This window comes from Zingiber officinale, chromosome 10B (assembly GCF_018446385.1).
Source record: "Zingiber officinale cultivar Zhangliang chromosome 10B, Zo_v1.1, whole genome shotgun sequence".
Lineage (NCBI taxonomy): Eukaryota > Viridiplantae > Streptophyta > Magnoliopsida > Zingiberales > Zingiberaceae > Zingiber > Zingiber officinale.
Genome location: NC_056005.1, coordinates 47,519,791 through 47,544,661, shown reverse-complemented (window position 1 = coordinate 47,544,661; position 24,871 = coordinate 47,519,791). Strand labels below are relative to the sequence as shown.

The 24,871-nt window shown below is 33.8% G+C and overlaps 1 protein-coding gene across 1 annotated transcript; it reads right to left on the bottom strand.

Annotated features, from left to right (window-relative positions):
- Positions 1–460: 460 nt before the first annotated feature.
- Positions 461–23,629, bottom strand: LOC122029125 (protein HIRA-like). Its single transcript, XM_042588076.1, has 7 exons — positions 23,578–23,629; positions 23,009–23,019; positions 22,721–22,931; positions 22,316–22,556; positions 22,115–22,237; positions 1,267–1,384; positions 461–792 (listed from the first exon to the last, which is right to left on the bottom strand). The coding sequence occupies exons 1-7, from the start codon at positions 23,627–23,629 to the stop codon at positions 634–636; spliced, it is 915 nt and encodes a 304-aa protein (XP_042444010.1). The 3' UTR covers positions 461–633.
- Positions 23,630–24,871: the final 1,242 nt, after the last annotated feature.

The following is a 24,871-nucleotide window of genomic DNA, read 5'->3' as shown; positions in this document are numbered from 1 at the left end:
GACCTGTCTATCAATAAGAGTAATGATCCCCATAAACAAGATTCATTTCCCCCTTCTCTTTCCGATGAGGAGAAAGATGAACAAGAGAGATGATATCAAGTATTACATTAATTATCAATCTGTGGATTCTGGTAGCAGACAGCCATATGATGCAAGACAGCAAATAAAATAATATAAATTGCAAAGAACTAATTGGAAAATATACGATAGAGCGATAAAGGATTACATAACTGGGACATCAAGAAATCATTAACCTCACAATCGTTGCATCACCTGTAGTTCTGTACCAAAGTTCTGCAAAAGTCCAACACTTCAACGAGATGTCAAAAAAAATAGGTTGAATATTTGAAGCTCAGATGGCAATACTGTTTGGATATTTACTGAGGTAGATAAAAGTGGTAAACCCTGCTGGTTCCCACCATGAACCAAGAGTTGTTGGCCTAGGCTCCAAAGAAATATATGAAGGGAAACAATACAAGCATTTTGATGACATTATCAGCACAACTATTCTGTAGACAATATGGTTAGACTATAGTTCGACAGCAGATCGATGTTACATTGATAATTCTCAGGTGTCAAGCGAGGTGATGCTTACAAAATTACAAAGACTAACTTCATCATGGGTTGGCATCATTACGTTTGTGGAGCAATATCCATAGTATCTGTATGAGCTTCACTAGTTTCATATTCAGTGAGTAGGTCCATGAACTCATTTAGCAGCCTTTGGACCTTCCTGTTTGAAGCAATAGCCGGAAGAATATCTTCCCTGAGGAGTTTGTGCTTTTTCATTCCCTGCAATTTAATAACAGACCATAATTTCAGAAATAAGTTCGTCCATGGATGTAGATGCGCAGAATATATCGGTATATCAACTTCCTCCATAGCTCGATTAAGCACCACTCAGATTTGAATACAAATCAACTACCCTATGAAATATCTAAAATATAGCATAGCAGTTTGAGATGCCAACATGCCACATTCCGATGCCAAGAGTAAAGATGTTCAGGAATCCCCATTGCATAGCCAACAGTCATGTTCGAGGATTGCAAATTTCAGTTTCGAAAAAATTAAAGGTGGCCGTTTAGAACAAGCTAAGATACACCTCAGCATTATGATCATTTAATTTGCATCCATAATGAGGGATAACTAGGAGAAAATTATATATCAAAAAACTTATAGTTTTTAGTATATTTCAAGACATAAAAGAACTCCATGTAAGAAATGCAGAATGATATATTGATCATCTTTTCCAAGAGAGAATCTTACTAGCACATAAGGATCCCATGCTGGATTCTTTGGGTCTGTAGGCGTAGACTCTGCCATTCCTGTGGGAGGACCAAGAAAACTTTCACAAACTTCTCGAAGACGAGACTCATCTGCTTCTCTGCAAGATTATATAACTGTCATCTCATTAGTCCTTGGTAAGTTGCTTGGACAAATTGCTACGAAATGCTCTACGTTGATGAATGCATTATGTGAAAAGCATCAAATGAACCCAGACTGATGTGAAAACAACACTGCACCGATTATATATCAATATGGACAAAGAAATCCTTGCAAAAGAAATAATCACAAGATGATGCAAATAAAAATAGAGTATTTCTAAACTAAAACAAATCAATAAAATAAAATAATTCAGTATTTAAATTTTATTTTATTTCATTTCTATTTGATTTTGAATAAAAATTTATTTTATATCTACTTTTACTATTTTCAAAACTCTCATAGTGAAAACTCCACCATGGCCATTCCTGGGAAGGATTGCATTATGTTATCAATGTTATGTATGGATTTATCAAACTGTAGTGATAATGCTACGTTGTTCTTTAGAAAGAACACGTAGGGTCCGATCCCAACGTCTCGGCAAGGACCGCACAATTTAATTGTAATGTTAAATATGTAAAAGTTCTCACACCTTATGTTAGATAAGAACACATATTATAGAAATACCAATTATCTTAGATTTCAAATATGGACATAGGAATGCTCACTAGCAAAAAGGAAATAGATATGATGATTAGGACAACAATTAATATTTTGTGTTTACAATAAATAAAATATATAGGAGAAAAGAGAGACGATAAAAAAAAACTCTGGCGTTAAGTTATGATATAAAAGAAAGTAAAATAAGAAATGGATGGAGTAAGTATTGTTGTACATAATTCGTTAAAGGATGAAATAATAGAAGTAATTAGGAAGGGAAATAGAATTATAGTTCTTAAAATAGTCGTAGCAAAAAAAAATTATTAATGTAATTAGCATATATACAAGTAGAATTAGATACAGACGCCAAAACTAGATTTTGGGAAGATTTAGATGAGGTAGTATAAAAAATTCCAACATACGAGATGATGAAAGGGTGTATAGGGGCTATGATTTTAAAATACGAAATGAAGAAATAAAAGTGATATTAGATTTTGTAATAGTATATGAACTTATAATAGCTAATATGATTTCAAGAAAAGAGAAAAACACTAAGATATGTTCAAAACTGAGTAAATCATAAATTGATTTTCTTATGGACAGAAAACATTAAAAAAAATTGTAAAGATTGGTCATCCTTGGAGAAAACCGCCCAACATAGAAAAATGTGCATGACTCTTAGAAATTAAATGATTGAAATCAAAGGATGAAAACAAATAAAGTATCTTTCGAAGAGGGTAAAAGCACAAGTATTAAAAGAAATGCATAGTAACTCGAATACGACATGAGATAAACGAGATAAGATGACATTATATTTGAAAATAGTAGTCAAGACCTAACTCGGCGAGTCAAGAGATAACTAAATAAAGAATTAATGGTGAAATGAGAAAGTACAAAAAAAAAAAGTGACAAACATGAACAACATATAAATTACAATGAAAAACGTATTAAAAAGTATGCAGTAATCAAGAAAGATGCCAAGAAAGTAATGAGTGAAGCCGAGAATGAAACTTTCAAATGCTTGAATCAACAACTTGATACAAAAGAAGCAAAAAAGGACATTAATAAAATACTTAAAGAGAGAAAGGAAAACAAAGAATCTTACTCAAATAAGATGCATTAAAAATAAATCTAATATGTACTAGTGAAGGATGAGGAAATAAAGGAGCGATAGAAGAGATATTTTCATTAACTTTTTAATAGAAGCTTAAGTGACCAACTTAGGTTAGGAAATTAAGTCATTCAAATGTATAGAACTTTAAATTTTTATTAAACAATTCAAATTTTAGAAGTTAAACTGACATTAAATGGAATGCAAAATGGAAAAGGATTAGATATATTCTAATAGAGGCAAAATGTGCCTAGGTAAGTAGGATATTAAATGAATACGATGTTATTCAACTTGATATTCAAACTGAAGAAAATATTTAGGAGCATTAAGCTATATTATGAAACTTTAGGAAAGAGTGATACAAAAAAAATTAAGAGCAAGGTGATCAAAAATCAATTTAGATTCATGCTCGAAAAGTTAATTATAAATGTAATATATCTTCTTAAACAACTGATTGAAAAGTATCGAGAAAAGAAGTAAGACTTAGACATGATATTCACTAACTTTGAAAAAAACTTATGATAGAATCTCAAGGAAATTTATAGAGAAAATTTTAGAAGAGAACGGTACTAGCGTAGCGTATATTAAAATAATTAAGGTAACCATAAGAATATAATGATAAAAATGAAGACTCTAGACCAATTAACTGAAGTACTTCCTATAATAATAGGACTATATCAAGGATCAATGTAAATCCATATCTTTTTATAATAGTCATAAATGAACTCATTAGACACATCCAAGACGCATTACCATGATACATATCATTTGCATATGACATTATTTTGATCGACGAGACACCTAAAGGAATAAATCCTAAAATTGAATGTTAGTGGAAAATACTGAATAAAAAATTTTAAACTTAGTGAAGTGAAAACAAAATATATAAAATTTAAATTTAGTAGTATTAAACATAGCAAGACAATTATTAAGATATGAGACAATAATTTATAGATCTTTAAGTATTTAAATATGTTTTTGCAAGAGAATAAAGGGTTAATTGAGATATTTTACATAGAATACAAGCAAGAAGGTTAAATGATTATACTAAAAGGTTTGATGATGCACCTTAATAATATTCATGTAGTAGACAAAAATGGCTTGATGATTCACCTTATACACTAAAAGGGTGCATACAATATAAGAGGAGACTATACTTGTACACAAGCATCGAATGATTATACTTCTTCAAGAAACTTGTGTACACAGTGCATGGCACTTTGGGGAGACAAACCTTACGTGTGGCAAGTATCCATCGCCAGAGACATTAAGAACATGATAAGATGATGACTTAACTAAGATTGGAGATTGAAACTAGCTTAACTCAGTTAGGCCACATTGAAACAATTCGTTTATCTTGCTCATTAGTGAAACTACATGATGATACGATTAGACTAATTTAGATTGTGGGTTGTGTTTCATATATAATTTTTTTAATTGTTTTGCAAAAATTTTATTTCATCACATGAGCATATTTTGCATACTTGAATCTCTTTTGTATCATTTTCACTCTTTTAGTTCGGAGAAATGCTCTTTATGCTTTTAATTGGCAGGACGTGAAACGGGAGCTTAATTGGAGTAAAAAGGTCTCAGAAAGAGAATCTATAGCAAGAAACATACTCTGGTTATGTCCCATGACATAGGCGTATTCCTCCGGCCAAAATTAGACGTGAAACGGAACAGTCATGGAGGCCCTAGCCACCCCTAGGCACAGCCATGTCCCCCTTCTGCCGAAAACTAGCCTTAGTCAGCTTCTAACTAGGCAGTGCCCCTAGGCACAACCGTGTTCATCGACCCAACGCCCAACACGCCCTAGTCGAGCCACACAGCATGGTTGTGTCAAGCCCTCTCTTTTACCAACAGGGAGCAATATAGCACAATCGCGGTTCAATAGTGGCACCTTGACAAATTAGGAAACAAGCAATGGTTTTGGTCAGTTATGAGGACTATAAAAAGCCCTAAGAGACTCTTGTTTGGGGAGGTATTTCCCCTTAACAGGGAATCGAAGAATCGTTTCCAGGAACTGTCGGAGTTTCTGTCCATCGTAAAGCTTGGAGTTCTTCTGAAGACGACGATCGGCACACGACTAAGCATCGTTCTCTTCTCCTTTTCTCTTGATTTTGAGTTGTAGAATGTCTTCTTCTCTGTCTTTTGGTTGAAACTCCATCTCCATGGAATAGTATTCTTAATTTTAGGATGAGGGAGTAGTTCGATTGACTTGTTGCTACTATTTTTATATATCTTTTCATCTTTCTTTACTATACGATGTGTTTATCCATGATCTAGCTTTATTGCGCATACATGATTATGACACTAACTATGCATCTTGATATCACACGGAATGTGGGGAAGGACCGAAAGGTGAGCCCAACTCTTTGACCCATAAAAATCAAGACATGAGGGGTTGTTCACGAAAGTGGTCCAAAATCTCACGAGAGCATCATTGGCTATTACAAGGCCAAATGGGTTTACCCCGACTCGGCGTCACGAAGTAAAAGATAGCTCCTAGGAGATCACGAGGCCACATGACAAGGTCTTCCTAAGAAAGCGATCGCTTTAAGACTACCTTGAAAGTAGCCGTTGTGTTTGAGTAAACACGTCGATATAATTCTAAAAGTTTATATCGGTTACCTTGGGATCGATCACCTTCATACACATAAACATTGAGGTAAGAGAGTGAATGATATTTAGGGTGTCAATAGTCGTCGTGGTGAAACCAAAATCCTAAAATTGTTTCTGAAAACAAATTCTCTTCTAAGACTCCTCGTGTTTTCTTAACTCATTTTCTTTCTTTTATAATTCTTGCGATTTTGATTGTTCTAAATAGCCTGCTTTGCGATTCTGATGGATACTCAATTTATAGTATGTCGATATTTGATTATTTGACGACAATCATACATTTACAATTTTCACCCATCTTATACTAACCAAACTCATTTCATATTTTGAAAATATTTGACTCAAATGTTTACTTTCTTGAATTTTCAACCAAACAAAAACATTAGTTAATTTTCAAAATATAAGATTTTCTACCAAATTTAGAGTCCCTCGAGCTTACATCTTTATCTATTGTTTTTTCCATAGGTTGTAGGATGTAAATGCCAAGGTAGACACCTTTATTGGATGCCACTATAGTTGGAAGCAATTAGCTACTGCCTAATTAACTATTGTCATAATAGAAACAAATTAGCTATTACCTAATCAGTAGAAAATAAATAATGGTCTAATAACAACTGCTATAGTAGAAACAAATAATGGCCAAATTAACTTTTCGATTTTTGATTCTTTGTTTCTTTTATGGGTTGGTCTTGTTGGTGCAATCGACCTTCAAGATTTTGATATTTGTTTGACAATATGTTTAAAGAAGTCTAGTCAGGTCAAGGTTAACTAAATGACTAGCAAGGGTAGGATGAGACTAGTCCTAACTTCGATTAGGCAAGGGGAGTCCTAACTACAGTTAGGCAAGGAAAATCCTAATCACGGCTAGGCAAGGGAAATCTCAGCAAATCATGGAAACCAAATAGGATTCGTTAGGTCTAGAGAACCCGATATTGAATCCCTAGCAAGCTGATCCGATACTAAGTCCTGGTGAGACCCTAGAGGGAGGTAACCTTAGGTAACGAAAAGTCTTGGAGGAGTAAACACCAAGCAACCTTGATCGAAAGGTTTTCGACTGACTGTGTGCGGTCGACCGGACTAGCGGATTTTGGTAAACTTAAGTTTAGTTTTGCCATAATATTTTGCATTCTTACCATTACAATTGGCTAATTTAGTATTGCAGGAAAAGTTTTAGAGGATCTGACAATCAAACACTTAACAAAGAAAATCCAAACAGGTCTGGAAGACCCGATGTTTGGTAGGTAACTTGAGGTCAGCAACTGGAATGGAGCGACAAGAATGTCGCATCCCAGAAAGGGACAAACCCTAGATCGCTAATTCAACTGAATAAACCGGAAGGTTTCCAAATTGAGATCAAGACAAGTCTTACTGTCTTACTCATGTAGTATTATACCATTGTGCTAACTTTGTGTTGTAGGGATACTTTTTTATACTATGGAATTAACTCTGTTTTGCAAAATTCGAAGGGATTAGTCGACTGAAACTAGAGTTTCAGTAAATCGAAGCTAGCTGATGTGGCAAGGTTCAAATTGCGCAGAGAAAACTTCGAAGTCAAGTGGATCAGTCAACTGAACCTAATTTGGTAAATACAGTGATAGATTCGATCTTGGCAAAGTTGAAAAACATAGAGATCGGTCGATCAATCAAGGTGATCAGATGTTAGCAAAGTTGGAACATTAAATGGCATTAATGACACGAATATCAAATCTCGGCAAAGAAGGAAGACTGTGTGATCACTCAACCGATAGGGAGGTCGGTCGACCAAAAGGATCAATCGACTGAAGGATTTTTCGGTTGATCTAACGCCACTTAAAAAAGTACATCTCGAACTCTGAGCTTTGAGCCAGGAACAACTTTAGTGCAACCTTCTATTATTTTGTTTATGCTACTACTCTACGCCTTAACTCTGTGTGCAAGCTACTACACCGAAGAGCTCCGACAAACCTTCATCTTATATCTTCATTGTCAGTATATTTATCTTCAGCTTGTATAATCCTTTGTAAACATCTTTCTACGAATTTTAGTGAATTGTCCAACGATACTATCAAGGATCACGGGTCTTGGAGTAGGAGTCGACATAGACTTCGAACCATGTAACCAACTATCTCTCTGTTTATATTGTTTTCAATTCCGCTGCTATACTTTGATTTTGCCTTAATACTTAAAAAGAAAAGGTTTGCAACGAGCAATATTCAACTCCCCTCTATCGCTATTCCGATCCTTCAATTGTTATCAGAGTTGGTTGCTCTGAATTAACTTAACCGTTTTTTGAACATTTTTTACTTTTCTTTTCTTTTTGTTAAAAAAAAAAATTGGTATATTCTCTTTCCTCCTAAATCTCGCACTGCTAATCCCAAGACTTGGAAATTTTCTTTGATTATCCTTGTTTTTGATAGAATGACAAACTCCTACCAAGAGGACTATAGTATTGTTCATCCTCCATTGTTCACCAGTGAAAATTTCAACTACTGGAAGAGAAGAATAGAATGCTATCTCAAGTCCGATATCAAATTCTGGCTCACAAGGATACACACCACCCATAGAGAACGGGAAATCGCTAGACCCGTAAAAGCGGAATCTCCAAATGGTGAAGAAAGCACAAGTAAACTATAAAGCTATAAACACCATCCAGTGCGGCTTAATCATGGAGGAGCTAAATCGAGTCGAACCCTATGAAAACGTAAAAGAACTATAGGATCTTCTAGTAAAATTGCACAAGGGAGCCGATGACTCCAAGGTAACAAAAAGATATCTCTTACTTAATAATTTATTTAATATAAAAATGTTGCCCGGAAAAATTGCATGCACGACTCAAAGACATCCTCAACGATCTCCATCTAATCGAGCATCAACTGGAAAACCACAACACTATAAGGTATACTCTAAACGTCTTCCCTCCAAACTCATTATGGGCATCAATTATAGATGTTTATAAAGTTTCAAAGGACCTTTCAATTATTAAATTAGACTAACTCTTTTTGTAAATTAGAGTTACATAAGCAGTCTAACTTAAGTCAAGTTGAGAAAAGAATTGCATTGTATGCAGGACCAAGCAAGGAGACGAAGTCCCGAACAAAGCTTGAACCCGAGAGCAAGTCAAACTCAGACTCTAGAAATGAAAAAGAACTGATGAACATGGTTAGAAGGAAGTTCAACAAGAAGAAATTCAAAATGAGTACAAAGATGTCACCCGCTCAAATCAAAACAAATCAGAAATAACTTACTATGGATGCAACACTTCAAACACGAGTGCCCAAATCGGAAGGAGGAGAAGACCAAGTTCACAAGAAAAAAGAAAGTTCTCTAGGCAACTTGTGACGGGTCATCTTCCGAGAAGTCCGACACGAAAGAACCGAAACACTCGAGCCACCTTGCACTTATGGCAAGAAATGAAGAGTTCGAGTTTGAGGACGAGTATGAGTATGAGACCGATGACGAGTCCGAGAGAAGCAACAGATCCGCATCCGTTTCCGAAGGACACGATAAGGTAACTTTAAATTCGAAGTCTGAAATATTGAAAGTAATTAAATGCTTGTTTAAAAAATTAACAAACATCAAAAAAAAATAACTTAGTACTTAAGGAAATTGACCACCTTAATGAGCAAGTTAGCTTGAATCACTTGACTAACCAAGTTCCAAGTGGAACTTCAACTCAAGTTGCAAAACTTGAGAAATAAAATTTCAACTTGAAAGGACAAGTGGAGCGACTCAAGAAAACTTTTAAAAAGTTCAAATTAGGATCCAAGTGTCTAACTATAGTACTTGGATCGCAACGAGCCTTATATAACAAATTTGAACTATGTTACAAACTAAACAAATTATATTTATCTTTACTTAGGCAAAACGTTAGAAATCAAATTCAAGCATGGGTCCCTAAATCAGTTTTAACTGTACCAATTGAACCAAAACGATAGTTGGTTCCTAAGAGTCGGATTCATCTTTTAGATAGATTATATATAAGCTATGACTCAGGAGGAGCAAATAAAAAAATTATTCACCCAACTTGATTGATTGAATATGCATACCTAGGTTTAAATTTACTTTTTTGCTTAACGTAAAATGGTTAGTTAAAAAAGTTTAACAAACCCTGATAGATTGAGATGATAGTACGCGAAGGAAACTTTGTCAAAGGCATGTCTAGGTTGAATCATGTGTTTTAACTGGTGCACTAGGCCTAGTGGATCTGGCTGAAGCTATCCCAGTCAAACATAAGCTAGTTACACCAAAACCTAGTATTAAGTTCTTTGAGTTTGTTGTTTTTGAGAAGTTATCAGATGTAGTTACTTTAATGTTGTTCCCTCTGACTCACTACAGTTTAGAAACTTACTTTATAAACTCCTTGATGAGCCCAAAGCTAAATTTAAATCTAGCAAGGATCAAACAACCTTTTCTTAATAATTCAAACAAATTAAAATAATAAGTATTAATCCTAATCAATACTCAAAATAATAATAAACTTTAATTAAAATTAGATAATTAATCAAACAATTATATTAATTAATTAACTAAATTTGAATCTAAGTTAAACTAAATTGAAAAAGGGACCTTAATTAATTAAACAAATACTGATTAATTTAAATAATAATAAAATTAATAAATAATTATTTAATAAATTCAACTAATTAATATTCAATTCTAAGCATAAGAAATATTTCGAAATTAATTAATAACTTTAATTAACTTAATTTAAAATTAATTAATAAATTACTTAACATTAATTTAAAATTAATTAATTAATTACTTTAATTCGAAATTAATTAATAATATTAAATTAATCAATCAATAAATCATTCTCATTAAATCAAAAAAATAAACTAATTTCTTTATCAACTTTAAGTAATCAAAACTAAAATTTTAACTTATCTTTAACTCTTAATTAATTTAAACCTAATTAATTTTAATTTATTTCAAAATTAATTTTAATTAATTAATTTTTAATCTTAAATCTTTACCTGATTAATTCTTAATTAATTTTAACTTAAACTTATCTCCTAACAAATTAATTAAATTAATGTTTAATTAATAATAATTCATAATCAATTAATTCTTAACTAATTAATTATGAAACTTTAATCAACTGTTAAACCAAAATTTAATAAATAATTATTTAATAAATTCAACTAATTAATATTCAATTCTAAGCATAAGAAATATTTCGAAATTAATTAATAACTTTAATTAACTTAATTTAAAATTAATTAATAAATTACTTAACATTAATTTAAAATTAATTAATTAATTACTTTAATTCGAAATTAATTAATAATATTAAGTTAATCAATCAATAAATCATTCTCATTAACTCAAAAAAATAAACTAATTTCTTTATCAACTTTAAGTAATCAAAACTAAAATTTTAACTTATCTTTAACTCTTAATTAATTTAAACCAAATTAATTTTAATTTATTTCAAAATTAATTTTAATTACTTAATTTTTAATCTTAAATCTTTACCTAATTAATTCTTAATTAATTTTAACTTAAACCTAACTCCTAACAAATTAATTAAATTAATGTTTAATTAATAATAATTCATAATCAATTAATTCTTAACTAATTAATTATAAAACTTTAATCAACTATTAAACCAAAATTTAAACTTAATTTGACTACACCTAAAAATCTAATAAATTAACTCAAATTAATTATTATACCTAATTTTAACTTAAAACTTAAAATCAAAAAATTTTAGCATAGTTTCTAATTTGAACATAATAATTAACTTAACTTTTAATTAACCTCAACCAAAAATTGAATTAATTCAAATAAATCCTTAAATCAAAATTAATAATCTGAATTTAAATTGAAAGTTAGCTTAATCAACAAATTACTTTAATTAGCTCTAAATTAATTCAAAAATTAATCAATTACCCTAATTAACCCTAATAATTAATCTGAAAGTAATAAACATAATAACTAATAACTAAATTAATTAAATAATAATCAATTTGAATTAATCATTTTAATTAATCAAATTAATTTTTACTTAACTCAAAATTAAGTTTAATCATTTTATTAAATCCTATATCAAAAAAATTTATTGTTGACCAACACCTAAGCTCATAGTTCCTAAAGTCAACCACGATCTCTCAAACCTCTAGACATATAAGAATGCTTCCGTGTAGGTAACAAGGATATTCAAAAATATCTGGTTAAGGAGAAAAAACTCTATTGAAAGACATATTTTGAAAAGAGGTTCAAAATGAAATATATTTGAAAATATATCTTAAAAAAAGGTTTGAAAAGTTTTGAGTTCAAATATTCTCTTTTAAAATCATAGTTTCAACATTCTTTTAAAATATTCTTCAAAATCATACTTTAGAAAATATTTTGAAAAGTTATGTTTTGAAAAATATTTTTTAAAAGTTGTTTCTTACTTTGAAAAACTCTATAAAAAGTTGTTTGATAAAAATACTTTGCAAATATTTTTGAGAATTCTTAGTCCTTGTCAAATAGTTTTGAAAATCACTTTTACAAAATTATTTGAAAAATTATATTGGAAGCATTAATTTTTCTATGAAAAATATCTTGGTTTTGCAAAAATATTTTAAATCTTGAAAAATCTTTTTGAAAAATATCTTTAAAATATTTTACAAGAAAGTCTGAAAATAATTTTGAAAAGAGTCTTTCAAAATAAAAATGAAAATTTGAATATATCAAAATTGTCTTTCAAGAGGAAAAGGTGGATGTCTTTTTAACATAGGTATTAAATGATTGTTGGTGCAAAACCAATACCTAATTGTTGGTGCAAACCCTAAGGAGCTCCTTAGGAATCAAAGCAATTAAGTTAGTAACCTTTTTGATATATGCCAAAGGGGAAGAAGAAGGGTTTAAGTTAGAACCCTAATTATTTTTAGGGATAAGACTTGATTTGTTGGGTTAAGTAGCCTAACTTAAATATATTGTCAAACATCAAAAAGGGAGAGATTGTTACGGCAATCGACCTCCAGGATTTTTATATTTGTTTGACAATATGTTTAAAAGAGTCTAATTGGGTCAAGTTGACCGATGACTAGTAAGGGTAGGGTGAAAAGTCTACCGAATGACTAATCCTAACTTCTGTTAAGCAAGGAAAGTCCTAACTACGGTTAAACAAGGGAAGTCCTAGTCGCGAATAGGCAAGGGAAATCTCGACAAATCATGGAAACCAGATAGGATTCAGTAGGTCTGGAGGACTCGATATCGAATCCCTAGCAAGCCGATCCAATGCTAAGTCTCGATAAGTGAAGCTAGGTGGTGAAAACCATAGGGGGAGGTAACCCTAGGTCCTAGTGAGTGATGCCGAGTGATGAAAACCCTAGGGGGAGGTACCACCTTAGGTAACGAGAAGTCTTGAAGGAGTAAACTCCAAGCAAGGTTGATCGAAAGGTTTTCAATCGACAACGCACGGTTGATTGGATCAACGGATTTGGGTAAACCTAAGTTTAGTTTTACCATAATATTTTGCATTACTACTATTATTGTTGGCTAATTTAGTATTGTAGGAAAATTCTTAGTAGATCAGGTAATTATATACTGAGCAAAGAAAATTCAAACAGGTCTGAAGGACCTGATGTTTGGTAGATAAGTCGAGGTAAGCGACTGGAGTGGAGGAATAAGAAAATTATATTCCAAGAAGGGGCAAACCCTAGGTCGCTAATCCACTGAAGAAATCGGGAGGTTTCTAAGTTGAGATCAAGAGAGGTCTTATTCATGCAACATTATACTATTGTGCTAACTTTGTGTTGCAGGGATACTTTTTATACTATGAAACTAACTCTGTTTTACAAAATTCGAAGGGATCGGTTGACCGACTTGTAGTTTCAGTCGACCGAACCTAGCTGATGTGGAAGGGTTCAGATCGCGCAAGCAAACTTGGAAGTCAGACGGATCGGTCGACTGAATCGATCGACCGAACCTAATTTGATAAACATAATGGTAGATTCAATCTCGGCAAAGTTGGAAAAGCATAGAGATCGATCAACCAATCAAGGTAATTAGTCGACCGAACATTAAATGGCATTAATGACATAAAGATCATATCTCGGTAAAGAAGGTTGTGTGATCAATCGACCAATAGGGAGATCGGTCGACCGAAAGGATGAGTCGATCGAAGGATGTTTCGGTCGATCGAACACCGCTTATAAAAATACATCTCGAGCTCAAAGCCAAGAATAACTTTGGTGCAACCTTCTAATCTTCTATCATTCTATTCGTGTTATTGCTCTACGCATCAACACTGTATGAGAGCTACTACACCAAAGAGCTCTGACAAATCTTAATATTATATCTTCATTGTCGGTATATTTATCTTCAGCTTGTATAATCCTTTGTAAATATGTTTATACGAATTTTAGTGACTTGCTCAACGGTGCGATCAAGGATCCCGAGTCTTGGAGTAGGAGTCGACACAGACGCCGAACCAAGTAACCAACTATGTCTGTGTGTATAGTTTTCAATTTTGTTGCTATACTTTGATTTTGCCTTAATACTTAACAAGAAAAGGTTTGTAACGAGCGATATTCACCCCCCTCTATCGCTATTCTGATCCTTCAAGTCTTTCCTGAATCGTGTCATGTTTGACTCTTTATATAAGGAGTGTTATTATTAATAAAGGGGGAAAAGAATAATTGAGTAATTTGGAATCCGTCTAGGACGAGTCTTTCCCCCTCCCTTACCCTTACATGTTGCATGACCAAGTACGTATCCAGATCTCGACCTGTGACTCAATTCTGTACTCAAGACCATAACAACTTGGTATCAGAGCCGATCATGGATGGCACAGATCCTATCACATCCAAACTCGATGCCTTCATAGAAAGATTGGCCTCGCACAACAAGTTTTCACGGGGCAGATCACTTCCCGCCAACGAGGACTAGCGAAGCAGATGGCCAAATTATCCCGTACTATTCAAGAGACAAGATGACGACCAGTGTCGAGCGCAAACAGCCCTACTAACATAGAGTGTGGCCCTTCCAAAGCCTTGGAGATCATACTTGAATCGTCAATCAGCGACACCCTGATTCCGCGATACTTAAAGATGGAGTTCTCCACCTATTATGAAGAAGGGGATCCACTGGGCAAGATTAAAAGGTGTGAAAAATTATTTGTCAACCAAAGGACCACAAAAATCGACAAGGTTAGTCTTGTTGTCTTTCACTTAATAGGGGAAGCCCAACTTTGGTTTGATTAGATGGAACAGGAAGAGCCGTCTATGAGCAACAATCCTCTGGGAGAGCTAGCAAATCTGAGTAGACAGACTCGATAGAAGACTACCAGCAGCAGTTCCAATCCCACCTCGCCTGAACTTCGAACCTCGAACCTCCGACCACAACAACAAGTTGACTTGTTCACTGCAGGGCTAGTCGAAGATCTCCGTATCGACATCGAACTGCATAAGCCTAAAAACCTAAGCATTGCAATGAATATGGTCAGGGCATTAAAAACGGAAACAGTTCTTCCATTAAAGCGAGGGTTGCTGCGCACGAATTGGGGTGGGACCACAACCAAGCTCAACACAACGAGGGGCATCAGCTAGGAGACTCCACCTACTTCATTCTTCAAGCGTCTAACTCGTGCCGAGATGGCAGAACGGAGAACCAAGGGCCTCTATTTTAACTGTAATGAGTCCTACTCCACGGGTCACAAGTGGAAGCGCCTATTTTGGATTGAAGTACCTGATGATGATGATGACAGAGAAGGTGAGGAAGAGGGGGAAATGGATTCGGAAATTTCCCTCAATAGTGGTGTTATACCCCACTTTCAAATATGAAGACAAGCTCAGCATCAAGAGGGGAGAGATGATGTGGGCATCGAGGTGGATGCCTTTGTCGGACGCTGCTATAGTTGGAAGCAAATTAGCTACTATTATAGTAAAAATAAATTAGCTATTACCTAATTAGTAGAAAACAAATAATGAATTAATTTAACTACTGCTATAATAGAAACAAATAATAGTCTAATTAGCTTTTCTATTTTTGATTCCTTGTTTCCTTTATGGGTTTGTCTTTCCTAAATCGTGTCATGTTTGACTCCTTATATAAGGAGTGTTATTATTAATAAAGGGGAAAAAGAAAAATTGAGTAATTTAGACTCTGTCTAGGACGAGTCTTTCCCCCTCCTTCCCTCCTTATGTGTTGTATAACTAAGTACGGATCCGGATCTCGACCTATGACTCGATCCTGCACTCGGGACCATAACATTGTGCTCCTTTAATCTCAAATGGAAATACTCAACCTAGGCATTATAATTTCACACTCATCAAGGGCATAAGTAACACACAAACAATTTCCTCATAATATGTCATAGTGCTTCCTTTTCTATTATAAAAGAATGATGCAAGATGAAAATGATGACATGCAAAATGCTCTAGTTGCTTGAAGGTTACATTTTAATGTATTTGGAATCAAATATTTCATGTTGAAGAATTAAACAAATAAAAACACACACATTTTGGAACAAATCGGCTTAAAGATGAAATGTTTTAGGGCCTACATTTTAACTTTATTTTATTCCTACTAGGTTTTAAAACAATTTTATTTTTATTATGTACAAGACTACAACACACCTAGCCTATTTTGCATGGTTTACGAGACCAAGTTATGTTAAGTCTGTGAAAAACCCTCATCTTAATATTCTACTCATTCTAGCAAGAATACTAAATTTTGTACTTTCATGTTTACTACTCTCTGGAATGATTGCAGTTAACATACTACCTAGTGAAACAGCTGACTTAAACATGTATCTATCTTGTGTTTGCATCAGGATGCTAGAAAAGAGTTCGCTAAATAAGCATTGTCATCACATAAAATAGCTAATGCAAGGGTGTACTCAGCCATTCCTATGAACGTTTAACATACAAATGAATTTTCAGGGACAAAAAGTAAAGATATGAATAATTCTATCAACGATATTGGCTATTCAAACAAAAGGAATTACCAAAAAAGTCAAACAAGGGAAAATTTCAAAAAACAAAGTCGACATAATTTTATATATTCAGATCGGATTTTGAATTTTCAAAAATTTCAAGTTGTTTTCAGATATTATATATATATATATATATATATATATATATATATATAGTACAGGTCAGGCTTAGGCAGGGAGTGAATTGTCTGATTCATTAAAAAATTAAAAAAAAAAACTATGCAAACCATAACTTTAAAATATTTAGGACTCAAAATCCAAACCAAAACCTGAAAAAACAATCCCAATTTTGAAGTCACTTCGGCTCAGATTCCAAAGTTGAGTGGGATTTGTCAATTTTTTCCCCACCGCAGATTGTACTAAGCAACCGGTCTGAGTAGTTGCATCATAAGGAAAATACATAAGCACTCATAAGAGTAGTGCATATCAAACGTGTCATTCAATAGGCTCTGATCCTGTCCGAGCGCTAAGTCGACGAACGCTGGGGACGTGGCACTCTCCGCTGTCTCCGACTGGTGGTGTAGATCTCCGGCGAACCTGCAAAGAAGCCGAGCCGGGAGGGGTTTTCCGGCGACGACCCTCCGACACTCAAGTCAGGCAACGAAGAAGCAGAACGTTACTGTGGCTACAGTGATCAAGATTGCATCCCTCCGTCGAAGTCTGGGGGTCCTTATATAGGACCCCGGGGAGGCGCGGGCACGCTTCTCGATGCGTGCACGCTTCCTCAAACATACCTCAGTAGGTCGTGTCAGAAAAACATGTCTGACGTCATTCCGCAATCGTCCAAGCATATCCCGGATGTGACGGTGGAAGCTTCCACCATACGATACTATGTCCACTCCTGCCGCCAACCATGCTGTTTGTCGGCGGCAGGTGTCTCGAGGACAAAATTACCAGTTGTCATTTTTGTCTCTTTGTGCCATTACTTATCTCCGGGCCGAGCGGACCAGCCGCTCGGCGCTCATAGCCTTTGGGAATGCTCCGGTACCTCAGACCGGGGGGAAAGTCATGCTCATGTGCTCGGATGGGATTGCGCCTTCTCGCCCTGTGGCTCGGCCGCTCGGCCGCTCGGCTTAGAGACTTTTTTACCTTGAGCATCGGAAACCCGCCCCATGGTCGGGTTGTCTTTCGTTCGGCCGCCTGGGAGACCCGGGTCGGGTGCCCGGTCAGCCGGATGTCCGGGGATGGTCCGCCAGTCCGCTCGGCACGACCATGTTATTGACCCTTGACCTCCACGTGTCGTTGACCCCCCGCTACCGAGGGTCCCTCATCCTTATTACCGGATCAAGCTCAATCCTAACTTTTTCTCTAAAGTTCTTGTCCATTCTCGTATATTTGCATATCCACCTTAGCATCTTTGTGATTCTTATATTCTACTTGTGTGATCAATTTATAACCTAACATTTAATTCTATATAACATAGCGGACCAAACTATCATTTTGTAAAATCTACTTTCTTTTAAGTTTTAGGGGTATCTTACAGTCAAAAAAAAAACTTCACTATCTTGTCCATTTCAACCATAGATTAAGATATTGGGTTGAGTCAGTCAAGACAAGCGAAACTTATCATTTTGTCTGTCGATCGGCATCAACATGGGGTCAAAATCAGAGTTAGGAACTCACGATAACCTCCACCAGGCTGCAAAGGAAGTGGCAACCTCACAACGACCTCCACGAAGCCACGGAGGCTATTGCAACCTACACAATGGGTTTTTTATTTTTATTTTTTCTATGTTTTAATTTTTAATTTTTTTATTCCTTTTCCCTATTTCTTTCTCTCTTTCCCTCTTAATTTTTCTCCTCCTTTATTGCTGATTTTTTTCTATTCTTCATGTTAAAAAATTTTTCCTTCATTGTTAATTCTTTTTCCTCCATTCATCCAAAGGGTAGAAAAAAATCTCTTAAACTCTTCATGGATAGTTAATTTTTTCCCTTATTCATCTGTCCATGAGATTAGAAAAAAAACTCCTAAAATCATTTTGGATAGTTTTTTTTCCTCTTTCATCCGTCCATACGAGGGAAAAAAAACTCTTAAAGGATGGATGATTTTTTTCTCCTCATTCAATCCATGAGGTAAATAGAGAAAAAAAATCTCTTTAATATGGAGGAATTATATTATTAGAAAAAAATAAATATAATATAATTTCTAATCATATAAGTCAAATTATTTTATATATAAATTTAATTTAATTTAACTTTAAACTAATCAAAATAAATCCAATTTAAACATACTTAAAGCAAACATTCTACTTAGTGGATTTCAATTAATCGTAAATTATTTTTTACTCAATAAGCACCAAATATTTCATGAGAGAATATTAAAATTTGAACATTTAACATCTTACTCAATAGTGCGTCTATAAAAACCAAGTTTTAATAAAAAAAATTAATTAATATATTTTAAAAAATACCAAAACTGTATTGGTAAGGCATAACATAAAAAGAAACCTTGACGCAATTCAAAATTTTAAACATTAAGTTCAACCATGGATAGTCCTACTTGTATTATATGTAAAATATCTCTACCAATCCCTCCATCTTTGTGCAAAAAAAAATCCTAGATACTTAAAGCTCAATTACAAAACAATTGTTTTGCAATATTTCATACTACTAAATTTACAACAACAACAACAACCAAGCCTTTTCCCACTAAGTGGGGTCAACTGTATGAATCCTTTTACGCCATTGAGCTCTATCTCCTATTATATCATCAGCTATATTTAAATAAATTTTATCTTATTTTATTGTTGTTAACCAAGTCTTTTTTAGTCTTCCTCTGCCTCGTTTGATATACATGTTTATCATAATTTCACATCGCCTAACTAGAACATTTATTGGTCGTCTAAGTACATGTCCGTACCATCTTAAACGTCTCTCGAAATTTTTCCTCAATAGATGCAACTCCGACTCCCTCTATTGCTCTCATTTCTTATTTTGTCCATCCTCGTATGTCCACACATCCACCTTAACATCCTCATCTTTGCAACTCTCATCTTCTGCTCATGTGCTCGAGTCATAGCCTAACATTCAACTTCATATAGCACAGTAGGTACCTTTAAGTTTAAGAGATACTTTACGGTCACATAAAACACTCGACGCTCCCCTCCATTTCACTCATCCTACTTGTATTCTATGTAAGACATCTCTCTCAATCCCTCCATCGTTTTGCAAAAATGATCCTAAATATTTAAATCTCTCGGTTTCGGGTAACTCGTCCTCTCCTATCTTTACAATTGTTTCATTACTTCTAATATTGTTAAACTTAAATTCCATATATTTTGTCTTTAATCTACTAAGCTTAAAACTTTTCCCTTCTAGTGTTTCCCTCCAGTTTAGCATTTACTTCTTCACGTGTTTCATCTATCAAAATAATATCATCCGCAAACAACATGCACCACGGTACTGTGTCTTGAATGTGCACAATGAGTTCGTCCATAATTAGTGTAAAAAGATAGGGACTTAGAGTTGATCATTGATGTAACCCTATCTTTATTAGAAATGTTTCAGTTACTCCGCCTAAAGTCTTTACTCTGGTCGTTACATCCTCATACATATCCTTAATTAGTTCAATATATGTTACGCTAACACCTCTCTTTTCTAAAATTCTCCATATAATTTCTCGTGGAACTCTATCATAAGCTTTTTCTAAGTCAATGAATATCATGTGTAGATCTTGTTTTTACTCCCGATATTTTTCAATTAATTGCCTAAGAAGATGTATATCTTCTATTGTCGACCTTTCAGGCATGAACCCAAATTGATTTTTTGTCACTGCGGTCTCCTTCCTTAATCTTTTTTCTATTATTTTTTCCCAAAGTTTCATAATATGACTCATTAGTTTAATACCCCTATAGTTTGCACAATTTTGTACATCTCCCTTATTCTTATATAAGGGAACTAGAGTACTTATCCTCCATTAATCAGACATTTTTTTCGTTTTCAATATCATGTTAAATAATTTTGTAAGTAATTCAATACCTTGTTTCCCTAAGCACTTCCATACCTCTATCGAAATATCATCTGGTCCAACGGTTTTCCATTGTGCATCTCATTTAAAGTTTGTTTTACTTCTGAAGTTTGAATTATACAATAAAAATTAAAATTTCTATACTCATTTGACCTATTTAAATTACCTAAATTAAGTTGGTCACCTAAACCTTCATTAAAAAGTTGATGAAAATACCTCTTCCACCGCTCTTTTATTTGTCCATCGTTTACTAATACCCTAAGTTAATACTACTAAATTTAAATTTCATATATTCTATTTTTACTATATTAAGTCTAAACCTTACTTCCAATACTTCCTGTCAAGATTCAAGCTTAGCATTTACTCCACGCATCTCATCAACCAAAACATTATCTACAAACAACATTGCACCATAGTAGCGTGCCTTGGTGTATCCAATGTAAAAAGATATGGACTTAAAGTTGATCCTTATATAGCTCTATCTTTATATGAAATGTTTCGATTAATATACCTAGAGTTTTCACTCTTGTCATTACATCCTAATATATTCTTAATTGTTTTAATATACGCTACATTATTATCTTTCTTTTATTAAAATTTCTATGTAATTTTTTTCTTCGATATTATATCTAAGTCCTTGAATATCATATATAAGTCTTGCTTTTTTTCAATACTTTCAACTTGTCAAGAAGTAGCTTCTATCGTCGATCTTTCAAGTATGAATCTAGATTAATTTTTTATCACCTTAATCTACTTTCTTGAATCTTTTTCTATCGCGCCTTCAAAGTTTTATGATATAGCTCATTGACTCAATGCTCCTATAATTTATATTGTTTTTATACAGAGGACTACAGTATTTACCCGAGAATATATTTCCTTTATTTTCAAATATCAAATTAAATAACTTTATAAGTCATTCAATATTTATCTCCCTAAGCACCTCCATACTTCTATTGGAATATCATTCACTTTTACTGATTCTCCATTTTGCATCCCATTTAACGTCTATTTTGAAATTAAACTTCTATAATAAATTTAAGCTTCTATACTCCTCTAACTTACTTAAAATTCCTAAAGCTAAGTTGGTCATCTAAACTTTTATTAAAACTTGATGAAAATAGTTGTTCCATCGCCCCATTATTTGGTCGTCCTTCGTTAGTACCATATTGAATTCAATCTTTAATGCATCTTATTTAAGTAAGACCCCCTTATTTTCTTCTCTCTCAATTTGGTCCTTCGTTAGTACCATATTGAATTCAATCTTTAATGCATCTTATTTAAGTAAGACCCCCTTATTTTCTTCTCTCTCAATTTGGTTATCTAATAGGTGTCTCTTTCCTTTTCTTTTGTATCAAATTATTGATATAAACGTTCGAAAATTTCATTCACTCACTACTTTCTTGATCTCTTTCTTGGCTAATGCATACTCTTTTAAAATTTCTTCATTTTTACCAGTGCAGCTTAAGTTTAATAAAGAAAAACTTACAAGTTCTTTGAACCATGAGGAGCTAGCAGTAGCAAACAGAAAGCAATAAATAACAAAAGCCTCAGTAGAACTTAATATTAAAAGGAAAAAACTAAAACTGACCTTGCAAGAAATCTAACGTAAGATAAAAGGCATTGGCGATATTCATTAGGGGACTTGAGAGCAAGAGATGAAGCAAGCTGTGTCTCCAAATGTGCTCGTGTCTGTGTCCCATCATCTGTCACCCTGTAAGCATGTCAAAGATTTCCTATGTTGTTGAAAATAGAACAAACTATAACACTGATAAAAGTGCATACTGCATACCTTGTCCAGCTTGGCTTTCTTGCCAAGAATTTGCCAACATCAACCTGCAACTTCCCCAGTTCACCGCTTTGAATAGAACTCAAGTTAAAGGTACTTGCAAAATTTGAAGCTGGAAAGCAATCATCAGCTATCCTTAGCCAGCACAGCATGCTCATGTCAAACAGAAAGGCATGACGGGTGGCAAGAACAACCAGAGGTGACCCTGATCTGGAGAATCTTGCAGAAATAACTCGTATGGTACCTAATTCATGAGATAAATCAAGAAAAGTTCTATCAAGAACATTACTAGAGAATGTTTAGTTGAGGATCAGAATCCTATCAATAATGTGGTGCAATAAAAACACTCCTAATCATATAATTTGTCATTATATAAAAACACTCCAATCATATAATTTATCATTATACCGGCATCTTTTGTTGAAGACTCCTCCCTTGCTGTAACTAGAGAAGCTAAAGACTCGTGCAAAATGCAAGTCCTGTTAAAAAGATCCCAAACATACAGCAAACCTCTTTTTGTGACAAGAAGCAACTTCCAAGCCTCATCACAATCTACAAAAACTGCAGCAGATCCCATCATCATGACTGGCATGGCTCGCCTTCCACATTTAGTGTAGATCTTACAAAAAGAAACAGAAAAACATCACTTGAAAGTAAAAAAAAAAAAAGATGATAGATAGAATATTCACCACCAACAACAATAAAACCTGCAGAGTAAATGTTATCAGACAATGCTGCAGGATTAATAAAGTTTTTTGGCCAAGAGGATTCCTAAATTCAGTAATTCAGATTACTTCATATACTTAGCAATCTTATAATCATACTTCACTGAAAAAAAAATTGAAGATTCAAAAGATTGGTGACTTCACTTCGCCTATTAACTCATTTAAATAAATATGTTGAACGGATGAAGCATGGGAGTAAAAGAAGTGTGTTGTTTGCCTCTGTAAAAGTTGGCTTCTAAAAATCAAATTCAGGCATGAGAAGCTTAATGATCCTCACAAAGGTTTAAAGAATTACTCCGTGCAAGAGTGACATGATATAACGTGAGTGATCTAAGTATATTTCTTCCCATTCTTAGTTTCTAGATTGACATAGAACTAATCATATGATATAAACATTAATATGCTTATAACTTATTTCACTACTTTAGCTTCGTTGTTCCTATTCAAATTCTCCTCATTTATACAAATTTGTCAATCCCTAAAACATATTTAAACTAATAGACTGTTCTACTTACACCAACACCAACTAGTAACGCATACCTTTTAGCTTTCCAAGAATTGATATTGCTACATTGTTGATCTTATTTGCCATAGAAGTTATATAATATTAATATTATCAAAATCTTCATTCTGTACTCCTTTCTTCAATCTATCCTTAAAAATTATTTCATTGCCTCAGGGAATTTTTTGTTTCACTCATCAACCACAAGAACTGCAAGCAGCTATCCTCCTCCACAAGCGATGAAGGAGACTAACGTTCCACAGTGGGTGAGACTTCTTTGAGACATGCAATATGTAATCCTCCTCTTCCTCCACCTTGTTAGCCTCCTCCTTTACTTTGTACTTCTCTTCTTCCTCCTCTGTCAATCCTCTTCTGTTATCACCTCCTATAACTTCTTTTAATCATCTACCAATTCTGGTCCTTCCTCTCAAGTCTTCCTTAATTACATAATCATAACATGGATTCTTTACCTACATTAACCTACAAGAAAACATGAATTCTCACCCTTTGTTATTTTTAATCACATCTGAGCATTGATGTAATGGTTCACTTCTATGCATCCTCCAAGGCCCTTCCTTTCTTGCCCACCCACCTAATCACACATAAGCCTTTTAACTCCCTCATTTTTTTAATCAAATGTGTCTTGAAAAATTATGTCTAAATTCTTCTTAAACTTTGAATTGAACCATTAATCCTATTTGAAAGGCACGAATCTTTATAATATTTAACATCTCATTTCTTGAAACCAATTTTAATACAATAATTTTATATCCAATATCTTAACTTAAACTTGTGATCCTTAACATCTTAGTGATGGTAGTGGGGTAACACCATAACACCTCTTGTTCCTTTATTATCCATCAAATTATATATGAACTATCTATTTCTTCTATGTTCTGGTTTGCATTTATTAAGAATCAAATGATAAATGGGTTGATAACTACAAGAATACACTGGGATTGGCCAAGTCCCATAGAATATCTAGATAATTTTGGTCTATCTAGATATCTAGAGTGAGTTATTTTTCTGGTAGTTTTGATTCAATATTTTCTAACACTAACAAGTTTTCATTTGGTCAATGTCTGATTTTCAGATCAGCTGATTTTGAAAACTATATACAAGCATAGATACAGGGATTAAAATTTTGTTCCATGTTCGTCGCTCAGGTGAAACTTCTTGTTCCATCCTCTGACCGGCACACAGAAAAGCTAGAAAGAAGAAAACCCACTCCAATGGCACCTCACATGATGGTAGTGATTCCACAAGCTTTCAAACTGCCTAGCTTCAAGAGATCTTGAGAAAAATCATTGTCCTGCGAGTTACCAAGCTTTC